The following is a 16,294-nucleotide window of genomic DNA, read 5'->3' as shown; positions in this document are numbered from 1 at the left end:
GCGCATGCGCAGTGAGAGCGACGCTCAGTGCAACACGTTTACACGTGTCGAAAAAACGCGAAGTGCCCACTAATAAACAAATTCAGCATAACGCGAATTATCTTCAACGCTAAAGTGTTCTAACTACAAAAGGAACTCGTGAAATAAAACAGGTGTATAAACTTACCAGAAAGTTTTTTAAAATGCAGATAATAGAAAGGAGTTCGTTAGCATTTGACGTAGCCGCCCAAATGTCGTTATCTGAAATCGCACAGTGGCTTACGGCTAAGCCCTGTATGCATGTTAAATAGCCGTAATCATGATCGATTGCCAACGGTGGGCCGTTTAAGCCTCAGATTGTGATAAGAGTCCAATACTCATGTCCAAGTCGCATGCTAGCGAACGGGAAGCGATAAACCCCTATAATATCCGAAACAAGGCACAAGATAAAACCACACACATGTTGTTTAAATATGTTTTTGTCACTTTAATGAATAGTTTTCAATTAATGTTCTGTCTGCTCTTCAGCATAATCATCCTCATCGCCTATATGAAATCGTTAAATAATGAAAGTGCATACATATATATTTATTAATTTATTTTCTTTTGCTTAACCCATCTGTTTTGCTTTGTTTTTCGTATGAATGCATAAATCTTGGTAACAATTCTTCATATTCCTTTGCCTATTTAAACGCTCAACTCGTCTTCTTCTTGTAATGTAAATGCATTTGTAACAACAATTTTTTCGTGGCTTGTCTAAGTAATACAAAAAAAAATCCTTATTCGAAAACAATTAAAAAGTATTGAGAACAAGATTCGGAAAAGGGAACGCAACTTATGCGTAAATGCATTTACATTTAGATCTCTAAATATATGAATATATATTTTCCTCACATAAATGTATTGTGGAAATTATTGTACAATTTTTTAAGATCTTGTTTGAATTCGTCATTACGTCTATATATCGTATATGTTTCAAGTGCATTTTGTGCTTCACCACTTCTGCTACTAAAAAAAAAAATACAAAAAAGGTTTCCATTACTCATTATTCATTGTTGGGAATGCATGGGGCTCTGAAATTCATTCGATAAACTCGCACAGTATTTTGAATCAAGCTCCCATTAATTCTCTTCCCCCTTCGTACATTTTCAATGTTGTTTATGTATTGTATAATTTACCTATAAGTTCTTCTTAAGTTGCTTTAATGTAAGTTTTTATTTGCTTAATTTTGCTTCAATTCAATGAATGTCCGTTGTCCGCTAAGTTCAATAAAGTATTTAGGAATTTCAAAGGCTAGCTAGAGGGTGTTTTCTTTTTATTCGTAGGAGAGTGTTCAAAAGGAATTCCCTTGGGGGACTCAAAGCTAATTTATAGATGGTTTTTTCGTATCGTGATGTTTGAGCGCATATACGTAACGGGGTCACCAAATAGTGATTTACTAAACCGGTTACCCCCAAAACAAAAACAAAGGAGGAACTTTTCTTATGGCAAGTGTGTGTGTGTGCTGGCAGTTTGTTGGCTATATAATAATATTCATATATGTCTATATGTATAATAAACCCATTTAAAAGTTCACAAACTCTTGGCGGCGTTTCTTTGGTCCGCAAAAAATGGGAAAAAATTGCCAAAACCAATTTTCATCGAATACTGTAATCTAGTTTGACTTATGCATGTATTTACAACACACCCAGTAAATCGGGGCTGACTAACTAACTAACGCTTCGAACTCAACTAAAGGCTATGAATCAGGCTAACTTTTGTGTTTGACCAACTGAAAACGATTACAACTCGTTCATAGATCGTTCAATGTGTCTCATTGTGAGATTCCTAGAGATATGGGGTGGTGCTATAGAGAGATATACATCTCCACAACACACACACACGCACACATAGGCGCACGCAGCTATATAGAATCGGACACAGATACAGACAGCGATAATGATAGAGATAGTGACTAAGCCTAGGGACTTTGGATTCTGGATTCTAAATTCTGGATTCTGGATTCTGAATTCTGGATTCTGGATCCTGGATTTGTCTGAGCTAGTTAACAAACTACACACAAATACACCGACTTACAGCTAGAGAATCCGATCGGATGTCCAACGTGTCTCAGCCACACATGCATAACACTTTATCCGAGATCACTTATAGTAAAATTGCCAGCAAAAAGTTTCTAGGGAAAACGATCGTCCGTCAGGATTGCTATATAGAGTTAGAGTAAGTGTTGTAATTGTTGCTATCAAAAAAATTACCCTAACCATGTACATTCATGAGCTAAATAGTACCGAGTATCGCGTATGAATATAATCGTATGTTTAAATTATATATTTCTTTTCATATTATTTGATTTCCCTTCTCTGTATTCCATATAGAGTTAAGCTAATCGAGTCGAGAGTTATATAATACGCATCATTGTCAAGCGATCATAACATAACAACCACTCTGCTTGAGGTACATTAAGGATATGGGCCAGGAGGAGACGCTGGCCCTTAGTTTAGTGACTCGACTTACATAGAGATAGATTACCGGCTTAGCTACCCTGAATATCTAGAAAGAACCGTCCCGTTTCGAACCAAAACAAAGCTGCTTACTTCCTTTCGGGGAACTTGCGATTGCGAGGACTGGAGCCGCCATCCCGACGTGAGAACTCCTCGTGCTGGCTCTGAAATGGTGAGGATCATAAGTGGTCTGCTGCTGGCAGTCCAAATTGATGGACTATAAACATACCCTGGGATGGGTGACTCCCTTGCCACTATGACGCATTAGAGGCGCCTGTTCCTCGTCCCCGTAAATTCTGCAAAGATCGAAGTGGGTGAGTAACTTGAAGTTGGCAACTCTTAGGATGACTCACCTGCCCTCCGCCGAGGTGTCGGGCTCGAGTAGTGGCAACATGTCCTCGCCCTGCTGCAGCAGTTCCACGGACGCCAGAGACTCGCTGCCCGTTCCCGTTCCAGTGCCCGTTTCTGTACTGGTATCTCCCGCTCCGGCCGTTGCTTGCGAGGATTCGCCGCGCTCCGCCTCGTGACACTCGCACTGGCAGTCCTCCGGCTTTACGTAGTTGTAGTGCAACTTATCCCCGCCTTCCGGATTCGTTTTTGACGCCTGCTGGTGATGGTGGTGGTGATGATGATGGTGGCCAGTTCCGGTGCCGGAACGATGACCACTGCCGCAGGCGGAAGAGGAACTGGTGGTGGCCGTGACGGGCACACTGCTCGTCAACGTTTCCTTGGGCAGGGTGGTGATCCTCTTGGCCGGTTTCCTCTTTTCGGGTATGTTCTCGAAGTCGATCCAATGCCCGGAGAGCTTTCGTTGGGTTGAGGCCTTCGGCTTCGGTTCCTCCAGGGTAGAAGGAGTAGCCGGTGGAGGTGTGACCACCGGGAGCAATTGTTTGGCGGAGTCCTTGCGCTCCAGGTTGTTATTGGCTCGTAGACCCTCCTCTGCGAATTCAAACCAGGACTTGCCACTGGTGTTGGACACACGACGCGGTGACTTGGAGTTCTGTATACGCTCCTTGCCGATGGACTCCTTGCGTGGTAGACTGATCCTCAGCTTCTCCCCCCGTACTGGAGTTCCGACCACTCCACCGCCTCCAATTCCAGTGCTAGCACCACCTACTCCATCGGTCTCTTGATAACCGCCTGGGGTTGCCTCCTGTGGTGTCATGATTCCCGTACAGTACTCCTCAAGATGCGAGGGATTCAGCGGCGTGGTGGATCTTGGCCTGTCCACCGGACACGTCTTCAGCTCCATATTCGCTCGTTCTCTCATGGGGATTATAGGCACACCCTGGGCCCGCTCTTCGGGTAGCGTGGTGGGTATGTAGGGCAGCTCGTCCTCGAACGACTCTTGAGACACCAGACCCGTGCTCTCATGCTCCTCTATGACGCACACGTTGCGCGGAAAATTGTGGTGCCGTCGTCCTGCTTCTCCACCAGCAGGCACTGCAGTAGTCACCGAAGAGCTACCGGCCATGTCCGAGTCCCTTTCACTCTCCGAGGACTCCACGGGCTCGTGCTCATCCGTTGACTGCGAATGACGACGTTCTGGTGGCGGGGAGGATACACTGGTCAGAGAATCGTGATGGGAAGTGCTTTCGTGCGCCCTAATGGAAGTGGTTACAGGTTCCCTAGCGGCTCCAGTTGGTGGCTCCTTATAGGAAGTGCTGGGCTGATCCCTGCGGATGGTGTTTGATGGCTCAATGGAGGAAGTGTCTGGAGGACCCGTAAGAGAAGTGGAAGCGTGTGCAGCGGTGGCGGGGGTAGTTGTCACTGGAACTCCTTTGGATGTGGGAGTAGTTGCAGAGGTCGGTGGCTGCTTGGACTGACCCACCGGTGTGGCTGGCGTTGGTGTGGGTGTGGTGGGTGTGACAGTGCCAGAACTATAGCTAGGGGTTTCACCTACGAGGGGGAACAACAATATATTAAACTGGAATCTCTAGAGATTTGGGGATACCACTTACGTCTTGATTCTGCAACGCTCTGTCGCTTTGGTTTCCTGGGTATGGTTACCTGACTGCCTGGCATTTCACCCGATCGACTCACTTCCGCCTCCGTAAGATTCTCGTGCAGCTTGCGGCGCACATCGAAGTTCTCCAAGTAACGTGAGTGGCGCAAATCCGCTGGGGCCGCCGCTGCCGTCGGAGCAGCTTCATCCTCCGAGCTGGGACGCGACTTGGACCGCTTGGCACGCATCACCACCGAGCCGGACATGACGGCGCCCTGCTCCTCCTCCGAACTGCAGACGCCTCTTGGCGGTGGCGGTGGAGGACCGGTCTCCATTCGTCGAATCACAGTTGCCTGGCGCTGCAATCCCTCGGCGGTTTCAGAGCCAGAGTGCTCCACTTGCTCGGATAGCTGACTCGACTGGCTCTCTGTCTTCGAAATACTGAACTGGGTGGAGAAGAGCTGCTCCTGACTGCCTGAACCCAACCGAGTGGCGAACAACAGACGTCTGCGCTCCTTGGCGGCTGCCTCCGAATCAGGATTGGGTGCATTCACAGTGGCCACCGTGTGCACCAATCTCGGCTCGCAGGCACTCTGTGTGCTCTCCACGGAGGGCAGTCGCTGCATGGCTGCCTGCTCCCGTTGCTGGGCAAGATTAGCCGCCCGGGCACTAACCACCGAGCCCACCGATTCGGCAGTCGTCTCCTGCGAATCCTGCGAACTGTGTCGCTGAACCTCCAGGCTCCAGTTAGCCGGTTCCGGCTGCTGAAGAATCGGCTCCTCGCCAGGCGCCGTTGGCGGATCTTCCTGGCTGGGCATCGATTGTATGGCATCCAGATCCGGTCGTTGGGCCACCCTCCTTTGGGTCACGGGACGCAAGGCAGCCGCCGCGGCCGCCAATTGGGTGGCTGTGATTTGGGTGCCCGGCGCCACTGGTTGAGCGGAAGTGGGCGGTGCTCGGTGGGTGGGCAGCGGCGAGGGATCCACGCTGGCCTGCGCCGCATGGGTCAGCTGCTGGATGCCTTGCAGCAGAGTGCGAGCCTCGCGCTCCTCTGGCGGCGTGTGCAGCGGTATATGGATGACCCCCTCCACAGGCTCATCGTAGTAACGCAGGCGACTGCCTGGTCGCGAACCCACGGGGGTTCGGCTGCGATTTGTGGACCCCGATCCAGGTGCGGGTGGCGGTGGCGGTGGCACGGGCTCAACACTGGTCTCTATTGGCGACGAGCTCTTGCTGCTCTGACTGCCCCTCTTGCCCGGCTTGAAGATGGCCAGCACGGACTTTTGCTTACTGGGCGTCACATTCTGGGAACCGCCTCCGCCTGCTCCGCCTCCTCCTCCCAATCCGCCCGATGCAGTGGCGGGTCGTTCTTTGCTTTTGCTACGCGAACGAGCCGTCTCCCTGGGCGAATCCGGTGAGTCTTTGCCCAAACGAAAGAGGGAGCTGAAGGAGCTCTTGCGGGACACGGAGCCACCTGCTCCGCCACCAGCTCCAGTGGCGGGTGAAGGTGAACGACTGGTCAACCGTCGACCCGGCTTGGGACTCGCTGTCGGGGTCAAACGATGCTCCTCTATGGGAGCACCCTGCAGGCTCAACGAGGCCGGCTTGGAGTAAACCGGTGCCAGTTGATTGGGTGCCTCCACCACGCGCTCATTGGATGCAATGCCCTTGTCACTGTACATGTGATCCGGTCTGAGATTAATCCTTATATACTCCGTGCCGCTGGCCGTCTTGCCCACAACCATTTGACCCGGACTCTTGGTGCTCCTGCGTTGGGCGCCAATCGACTGCTTCACCTTTGGCTCCTTCTCCATCCGTTCGCCGTTGGCCAGCGAGCTGGTCTGCCTGCTCCTGCTGCGACTTGAGGTGGTGGCTGCGGCACCTGATGGTGCGGGTGGCAGCACCTTGATGCCCTCGGCCAGTACCGCCTGGGTGGGATCATGTTTGCGGGCGAGCAACAGTTGCTCCAATAGTGCGGCATTTGCGGCCACAGTGCCGGCACCCGGCATTCCGTCCGCCTGACTGTGAGCGGAGCTGGCTGCCGTGGAGGCATTGCTGGCACCCCCGCTCCCGGCCAGCTCCACGGGCTTGGGGCCACAGAATGAGGTCTCCAGCAGCATGCGATGCGGCGAGGGGGAGCGCGAGACACCCGATATCGCTGAGAGGCGACTCACCGCCGATCCCTGGCTGCCCACGCTCGAGATGCGGCTGGTGCGACCCGAGATGCACAGCAGGGCAGCCACCTCCGAACTGGCCGAGTCCTTGCGCTGGTGCTGTTGCAGGTAGCTCTGGTGGTCATCGAACTTGAAGATGTGCGGCGATGAGCGCTTGGCCTGCAAAACAAACGAAAGAAAAAAGGGGCGCGAGAACGGGGAAAGTGTGTTAACGAAAGCAAATAGATTGATGAAATTACTAGTATGTATATGGAGTGTATTGTGATTCATAATATCGTGGAATTTTAAACACTGATGTGAAGATGTCCGATGATCTTGAAACTCAAATTAGGGATAGAGCTAACTAGAACATTACATCGTATAGAGGGACTCTAAACTGGCAAGAAGTGGGAGGAAAATAGGTGGAGTGACCATTGAAATAGAAAAATATAGTAGATCGTGCAGTGTGGAAATATAAAATCAATTTACCAGTTGCTCGTTTCAAGTATAATCAAATTTAATTGAATCACAACACTATTTCCCGCAGTGTACACACCAAAACTAGAAAATGAACTCGGACAGTGGTCTGGCGTCTGGCAATCATGGGATTCCATTCGACGCCACGTCAATCGCGGCTCTTCAATCTGGACTCACTAACCGGGGGCTGCCAATCAACCAAGGCAAACAGAGGTGGAGCACAAAGGAATGGAGCCTCAGTCGAAAGTGGGAGAAAGTGCAAAATGGAAATTGAGTTTGCATTTTGGTTGCCAGTGGTGAATGCTTTCAGATTTTTCACCGCCATTCCACATAATGCAGTTTTATTGTAGTTGCCCAAAGTTGTATATTGACCATGCTAATTAAAGAGTTAATTAACTTAGTTTGCTATCCTAACAAACCTATACCTTCCACAGCATACTTTTCGACACAATTTTAAATGTTGTTATAGATTTCAGTGGCAATACGCTGGGTATCGAAAGTCCATCATAGCAATGGCCTTCAGATAATTACAGCTTTCCTTGGGCCCAATTAACGCAGTCACGCGTCCAACTAATCAATTGTAACTTTCCGCAATTAACCAGAAGACCTCACTTCGCCACCATCTCCATCTCCATGTCCATCTCCATCTCCAATTCCACCTTCAACTCATCCAACTTATCCAGCAATTGATAAGTTGGACGGCTTTCGCCCAGCTGACAGTTACTCATTTCTCCCGGGGAAAAACTGGACCGGGGGTAAATAATTCCCATTCGCACAAACTTTTGCCCGAGTGCAGGAATAAACTTTGGCCAAACAATCGCAACTGGGGAAATTGAGGATGCAGTGGAGGAGTGGAGAAGTGGTGGGGTGGGTGGGGTATGGGTACGGTATGGGGGGTACTTGGGCTTTTGTTGCTGGGTGGTTACACTTGTCAGCTGTCACTCGGTGCTTACTCGTCCATCCGCCTGCCCATTTCCGTTGATGGCACCACTGCTGCTACACTTCCCAGCCACTCGAATGCAATTTTGCATTATTAATTCAACTTGCGATGCGGTTGCTCCCATCTACCATCGACCCCTTCCACCTCTTCCACCTCTTCCACCTCTTCCACCTCTTCCACCTCTTCCACCCCTTCCACCCCTTCGACCCCGTCGAACCTTGGCGACCCCTTCAATGTCAAGCGCATCCGCTTGTTTAATAGAAAATGTCGAAGCTACTTGAAGAAAGAACACACTTCAACCGCGCAAATGTGTTTAAAAGAGTCGTTATTTCATTTCCAGAGCGGAAAAGGTGGGCATTTCAAATAGTGGGGATACCATAAACACAGGTATGTTTTAAGTTAAACATAAATTATACCGTGACTTCCATACTGGTAGGTGTTTAATCGTGTAAATACTCAGTTAAAAAGTCGATTTCGTGTTAGGTAGGTATCGTGTGTTTGTAATCGAATGCAGTTTAATTATCTAATTGATCGCTGCAATTATCGCATTTTTGTTTTCTTGTGTATTTATCGTGTGTATTTCGATAGTTATCGATGCTGCAATCGCTCGCTCGCTTTCTTGCCAGCCGCCGCTCACCTGCTGCTGCTGCTGCTGGATCCGCTCCTGCTCCTCCTTCTTCTGCTCGGGATCCATGAAGTACAGCTCCTCGGTGGAGCTGCGCAGCTCCAGGGCGCCATCCTCCCGAAAGCCAAGGCCAATCGTTTCCTGTAGGGTGCCGGTGCCGACCTTCAGAGCATTAGTTCAACCACATAAACCAGCCAGTACACACACACACACACATCGAGTGGGCAGAAGGCAAGTTGAGCAGTTCGTTTTTGTCAGAGCGATAGTTTGTTTGGTTTGGTTTGGTTTTTTCGATTTTTTTTTGGATTTTTTCGATTTGGTTTATTCGATGGGGATCAGGTAAGGTGAGGTGAGGTGAGGATGTGGTTGGGGGTTAAGAAGCATGCAAGGCGTTTAAGGAAATGGAAATGGAGGCAAGAGTCGAAAACAGAAAAGAGAAAACAGAAACGAAATCAACAAATCAACAGCCAATTTGTGTGCAGGTTTCGTTTTGTGGTTCGGTCGGGATTTTTGTTTTTCGAATGGTTGCGTTTTTCGTGAGTTGGTTAAAGGATATACGAGTATGTATGTATGTGTATACGTGTTATAGGTCAGGGGTTATAGGTATTTTTTTTTTTTTGGTGGGAGGGTGTAGGGGCGTGTGTGTGCAAGGGGTAGCGAGCGCATCACAGAGTGTTACAGACAGAGAAAGAGACAGATGTACACAGATATAGACGGTGATATACATATCGATGAATGGTTAAGATATATTGATTGATTGATTGATGTTTGAATGGCAGAAGCGACAAAACAGATAAACGAATCCAAATGAAGCAAACAAGAGCAAAGTACAACATAATTAGCATTAGATGATGCTTTGCCTCCTCATACGAGTGTCAAAACCCACATAACGTATCAATTAGTTCATATATGGTATGCATACGGTATTCACTTTACAACGTTTATGACCATGTAAGGATATGCCTATCATTGACAGTAAATTGAATACCTCTATGTAATACCCTATGCCCCATTTAGACCACTTAGAATGGGGTACGTTATCCATTGACCCACCTGCTCGAATACATTTTCCGGACTGCTTTCCCGGCTGTCCTCCTCGTGATGCGACGAACTGGAGGCGCGACTCAGTTCGATGCGGGGCGTTGAGGGCGTGGTCAGGGTGGTTGCCCCGCGATAGCTCCCACCTGCGCTAGCACCGCCCCCTGGACCGCCAGCCGTGTGGGCGGTGGGTGGTATGGGCTGACCGCCCTCGCTGCTGCTCACCAAGGTGGTGGTCACCGTTGTCGTTGCCGTTTTCAGAGGCGGCGGTCGCTGCTTCGCCTGGACAATCGTCGCCGAGCAGGTGGCCGATGAAACCGATGACGACGACGAGGAGGAGGCGGATGCTGCGGATGTTGCGGATGCGGAGGCGGCTGTACTTGCATTTGCTAATGCGGATGCGGATGCGGATGGGGATGTAGTGGCTATGCTGGGTGCTTCAATGCCGCCGGCGGTTCTATTGCGATTCGTCGTCTTCGACATCGTTGTCTGATTCCTCACACTCTGCTCCATCATCTGAAAATAATATGAAAAAAGTTATTACCATAAACAAGTAGATAATTGAAGGAGTAATAAGTTGGAGCCTCAAATATTTTACCCTAATTTGCGTAAATAATTTGAACAAAAACTGTACCACATTCTTTGCTAGACCACAAATTATTAAAAGCTGCCAAGCAATATAGTTGCAAAACTGTGAAAACTGTCATTTTAAGCTGCCCAAAAGTGAGTTTTGCAATATACATAGTTGCAACTTGTGGGACAGTTTGTGCAGCTCGGCCCACAGTTTCGGTTGCAAGTTTGTGCTGTTTTTGCAACTACATAGATTTTGCAAAGGAGCTTTGCTTAAATTGTGGTTGCAAAATTGTGCAAACTGGCACCCAAAACAGTTCATGCTAGGTAAGTATGAGGACATTAATATATGTATAAGTTTTGAGAAGGATAGTATTATGTGCTCTTATCACTTCGATTTGAAAGCTTTTGAGTCAGGTAGAGTAATGCAATTTTAGAACACGTATGTACATATATGCATTGCACTCGAAATTCAAAAACAAACACACACAATCTAATTGTTTTGCCGTGGGGATGTCAAGGGAAGCCGCATTAGATGGCATAAAACCCAGGGGAAAACGTAGCTGAACAGAAAACTGCTGGGTCACTTCGATAGGGGACTGGCACAGCCAACACCCACTATAATCTCCCCTCGGATTGCATTTCGCAAATTGAAATCAACCGCTTTTGACACAGTTTCCACCGAACAGTCGTACATGTGGAGCTGGCCCGCGGCGTTTCCTCTGCGGATTTTCCTCGCATTCATTCTGGTTCGCTCATTGTCACATGTGAATTTTAAACGAAACGATGATTTGCTTTGTCTTCATGTGGCCGCCATTGTTTGCCAGAGGTTACCCCTCATAATTAAAGGATTTTTTTTGGTTTTATCCTTGCACTGAAGTGACCTGCACTGGGTTTCGGTTTCGCTTTGGGCAAGACACGAAACAGTGACCTGCATCCTGGATTGCCAGGAGCTTGAATTCGAGAAGACAGATTGTTATCTGGCCATTTTGCCGATAACGAATCAATCAGGCCACTGATTACCACCTATCAACTTCATGAGAATCATGGTAATCAATCTACTACTACTATTCTGTATATCCTTAAGCCATACAAATGTACAAGATCCGTTTTTGTCGTCAATGCAAAGTCCTGCAGGAAATTGGGAAATACTTTCCTAAGGTAGCAGTTTCCTCCTCGTCACTTTTTCCCCCCTCTCTGAATTTCCTTTAAGTAGCAACAAATCGGAGGTGCGAGTTAATAACTTTTAGCTACCGAGCGACTTTATTTGACGCCTTTTCTTGTCCGGGGCCCAAAGTCGTTGGCCAACACCATTAGCAGGATTTAAGTTTGCAAGCTGCTCGAAATGGGGATGGTATGGAAATGCGGAGTCGAAAGTTTACTGGAGCAACAGACTTGCTCCATCACCGCTGCAGTTTTTCCACTGATGCTGCACTCGCATTAAAAGCGCTCAAGGTGAAATCCTTTCACACGCAAACTGTGAAAGTGAGTGTGGTGCTAAAGAGCAATGCAGATGCACGAGGATATACATAGATGTATGTACATGGATGTATGGATATAGTATAGTTGCTGAGGGGGCTTTGGATATGGATGGTATGATTGACACATGGCGCCTGAGTCCGGGAAATGGGTGGAAATCGAGGACGGGCATCGCTTATTGTCGCTGCGGGACCTTGGGGCCACAAATTAATTTAAAGTTGACGCTGCTAGCTATGCAACAATTTCCGAAAGTGAAGGCATACCGCGTGCTGTGCAGCAAGCGAAATGGGGGCGCACAATGTCCCCCATGAAAGCCCCCTAAGAAACGCAGAAGCATCGCTACACGCTTAAATCTGTAAGCTCTATTAGAACTTTCTAAGCCTCTGAGCAACTCGTTATGTTAACAAATCGCCAGACTGCTTTAAAGCACATAGATCCTAGACAAGGCTCTTAATTATCCATCGTTCTGGGAGTTTTGAAAAATTACCCAAAACATATATCTCCCTTCTGATTTCCATGGCAACCTTTGGGTTTTATCAAAGTCTACGCATCCCGTAACCCACATCTCCTCTGTAACCCCAATAACCTCATCAAAACTCAAGCCACCATGCATTCCAATATTTTCCAAAACTCCGAGAGCCCCAAAAAAGCCGTAGCCCCCTTCCACCAAAAATGTTGGCCTTTTGTTTTTGTGGTGTACAGAAAAGAAAATACCGTATATTTCTTGCTTATTTTTTGGGAGGCGCGGCAGGAAATATGGGCAAGTGTTTTGGGACACAACGTAACATCATTTTAGGCACATGAATGGGAAGGAAAAGGGAACCGGGCGAGCAGGAAGAGTACACAAAAGAGACTGAGTGGGAGAGAGAGAGAGAGAGGGGTGAAGAGTCAGCACAGCAGAGAGGCTGTCGCACAAATGTGTGATCAAATTAATTAAAATTTAAATAAAAAGCAACTTAAGGAACCGAGAGCGAGTGAGAGAGTGGAATAAAGGGGGTCGGAAAGGGGGTGGGCGAAATAGGATAAGAGAGCGCCGCGTGCTTTGCTTTCTGTTTATTGTTCACACACACAAAAACACACACACACTCACCGCGGTCCCAAAAAGTCCTCTCCACGTGTACGAGTGTGTGTGTATTAGTTGTCCTTATTAATTTTGCATCAATTTGCACTACAAAAAAAAGTGGAACGGTAAATGGCAGCAAGACGTGTGATTTCTGCTCTGTTTTTTTCTTATGCGATTGCTTGCTATCTTTCGTTTTTGATTTATCTCCTTGGCTGCTCACTTCAGCTAACTGCTAATGCTATCTCTGTCTGGCGTCTGGCTGGCACACACAAAAACACACACACACGCGCTCTCTCTGCCTCGCTGTTCCGCTCTCTCGCAGGAGCACCGTTCACCGTTAGACCGCACGCACGCAGCGCCAGCGTCGAACTGCCCCGAAAAGTATGCTAACGGTGAATGTGAATGGGAATGCGACGAAAGCTTCGCCGTCTTCGCTTTTCCGCTGTTTCTTAGCACCACTCTTCCCCACTCCCTCTCTCACGTACTCTCTCGCTTCGAAAGCTTCTCCGAAAGTGGATGGGAAGAGGGAGGGCAGAGCGGTGAAGAGAGCCTGCGGCCGGAAAGCTCTGAGGACTCAGCTGTGGCGCCTGCGAAGCTTCAAGAGTCAACTTGCCATGTGTGCGAATGTGTGGGTGCGACTGCAAAGGGGAATACAGCAGCGGGCAGATGAATAGCATCTCTCTCGGTTGATTTCCTATGAATGTATTTATAATCTCAGCTGTCTCAAGCATCGTATACCAAATGAAAGATAGTTAAACTACGAACTTATTGAGCTGAAGGCACTTTATACCTAATACCATGTCCTATTTTCTTTCCCCACACTGTCGCTCCGCTTCCCTTTCAGGACTCGTCCGTCGTCCCTTTAGCCACTGGCAAAATGACATTATTTAAAGCACTTCACATCCAAGGCGGATGCGTGCCACAATATTTTCGAAGGCGTGTAAAACTCACGGGTCACCGATCTGCACCGCCTGTTTCTGGCTATAGCTTTCAAATTTACTATTGTTCATTCATTTTTTTTTGCAGTGTAATCGATGTTTCTGCTGTTTTGTCGTTTAAGATTCATTTTGTTTATTGGCCGCAAGCGTTTGGCCTGCCTGGCTGCCTTTTAAGTGGCCATTTGCATGATTGCGGCATACATCCCCCGACCTTTGAGCTCCCACACCCACCAATTGCCACCCCCATTTATACACCCATATTTTTTGGAGAGCGGAAAGCTTTGCCCAAGCTTACACCGCCCAGGAGCGACTTAGTTGATTTCGTGTTTTGGTTAATTAATTTAAGCCATGCATTATGTGCATGCGACGTGCGGGGGTTGCTGTTACGAGAGGGTCTACGAAAGACACGAATATATTATAGATCATACTTATGCTGCCACCATTACGCACTTAAGGCACGCATATGAGGCACACATTTATCATTATGAATGCAGCAGTAATGTTGACCATACATATATTTACTGTAATGTTCTTATGGGGTGTTTTCGGTAAATAGGCTAAAGGACTCACCGCCACTTGGCCAGGATGCTGATGGTTATGGGGCTGGTGATGCTGTTGCTCCTGCTGCTGCTGCTGCTGCGACTGTTGTGCATTTGTCGTGGCATTGTCCTCGAATGACTTCTCGAAGGATGCAATTGGCGCTGGGCCAAGTCGTTTCTGTCGGCGCGCATCCATTCCGTAACCGTTTCCTAGTGCCTAGTGCCCAGTGGCGCTCCTCGATGCTATTTATTTAGCCAGCAGCACGGCATCGGCTTGGAATATCCTATAAATGGAGCACCGGCTGAGGAAGAGAGAAAAAAAAGAAGCGGTGGAACACATATTAGAAGGCCGTTGGCACGATTTCTCTCTTGGCGTGGCTTTTCATAATTGCCTTTGGCTACAATAACGCACTGAAATAAAAGAAGTTCCTTCTATAATAACTCAATAATACGCCTTTTATGAATGCTACATCCTGTATCGATTTATTTCATATCAAAAATCGTAACAATTTGTTTGGAAGAAAAATAATTAGTTTAAAGTTATGAAAAGAGACAGCTGTACTTATTTTTAGATAACATCGCATTTTGTCACAGTGCACGATCAACTATAGCAAAACGGTTGCAATCACATATCACTTGGGCTTTACTGTTGCGCGCGTTGGGCCCCATCAATCATTGGGGAATCATTTGGAGAAATAAGCCAAACTAAATACATACATATATATGAGGCAATACATACGTGTCTGCATTGCCAGCGAATTATTCGCCACTGCGAGCGAGCGAGACGGATGCGGCGACAGAGGGCGAGAGAAAGGGAGAGAAAGGGGACAATTCCGTGTCAAGAGTTCATTGAACCGCATGGCAGCCGCTAGCGAACCGGAAGTGAAATAATAACATCAACAATTGATGAATATTTAAGGACGCGGCCATTCAGGGTTGCCATGTTATACAGTAATTCTCGGAAATTCGCCATTAAATATTCAGCGCTATTGTTGTTAACCTGGACTTCGTAGATTACGTAGATTGCATAGGTTGCAGTATCTAAAGATCCAACAGCTTTAATTAAGAATATTTACAGGGCTGCCCATGTGTGCACACAGTTTATGGTAAGCCATAATCTTTAAATTTACAAGGCCATAAATGTAACCCCATAAAGACCCCAAGTTTCATGGAGTTTGGCAAATATGCCATTTCAATGCCATCTAGTTTAGTTTAGCAAACGAAATAGTGCCACTCAGATGACGCAGGACCAAAGTAAATATCAACATAAACACATTTGTGCACACAAGTTTGCTGATGCCACCATGACTTCATCATCTGTCTGACTGAAATTGTGTTAAGACTTTAACCAAAAACCAATGTGACTTAATGCATCATCCTTTGAAGAGTCCGATTTTTAGTGATTTCAAGTAACTGAGGCGGCTGGCAATCTGTTATTTCTGAATTTTCGAGACACACAAAAGCAATTGCAACCTTTCATTTTAATACACAAAAGACAATATTTCCTTTGCTCCCTTGATTTTCTGGGTCCAAAATAAAAACGAGAATAAAAAAACTCGAGAAATAGGACATGAAACTCGAGCATCCTTGAACCACACATATTCCCACGCACACACTCTCTCTCTCACACACACACACGCATACACCCACACACATATAGATGTATCCTGATGCAAACATGATTATTGTAGCTGGCTGGTATAAAGTTTTTTTTATTCGTTTTTGGACTTGGGCATGGGAACTTTTACTCTGCAGTTTGTTCTGGTTATTGGGGCAGTGGCGAAAAAAAGTACCGGGAGTGGTCCTGCAGGGGATGCATATTGATTGGGGAGTTGCGAGTCGAAATGAATTCGGTGCATTTTTCATTGACGTGCGTATAGACACACGTACTTTATTTCGCACAATGGCAATGGGAATTGTTTGACACTCGCCTAAGCGCACAAGTTTGAAGGACTTAAATCGAAGGAGTCGCCATAAATAATTCACTAAAAAAGTGTGGAAACATTATAAATAAAAGTGGGAAAGGGATTTATCTCTGGGGCATATATAG

At 47.3% G+C, this 16,294-nt stretch overlaps 1 protein-coding gene across 1 annotated transcript; it reads right to left on the bottom strand.

Annotated features, from left to right (window-relative positions):
- Nucleotides 1-500: 500 nt before the first annotated feature.
- LOC122623242 (mucin-17) lies at nt 501-14,540 on the bottom strand. Its single transcript, XM_043802265.1, has 7 exons — nt 14,276-14,540; nt 9,671-10,171; nt 8,630-8,758; nt 4,439-6,755; nt 2,831-4,376; nt 2,707-2,773; nt 501-2,641 (listed from the first exon to the last, which is right to left on the bottom strand). The coding sequence occupies exons 1-7, from the start codon at nt 14,438-14,440 to the stop codon at nt 2,567-2,569; spliced, it is 4,800 nt and encodes a 1,599-aa protein (XP_043658200.1). The 5' UTR covers nt 14,441-14,540; the 3' UTR covers nt 501-2,566.
- Between the last annotated feature and the right edge of the window lie 1,754 nt (nt 14,541-16,294).

Source organism: Drosophila teissieri, chromosome X (genome assembly GCF_016746235.2).
Source record: "Drosophila teissieri strain GT53w chromosome X, Prin_Dtei_1.1, whole genome shotgun sequence".
In the NCBI taxonomy this organism is placed as follows: Eukaryota; Metazoa; Arthropoda; class Insecta; order Diptera; family Drosophilidae; genus Drosophila; species Drosophila teissieri.
Note: the sequence above shows the minus strand (reverse complement) of the source record. Positions and strands in the feature narration are given on the sequence as shown.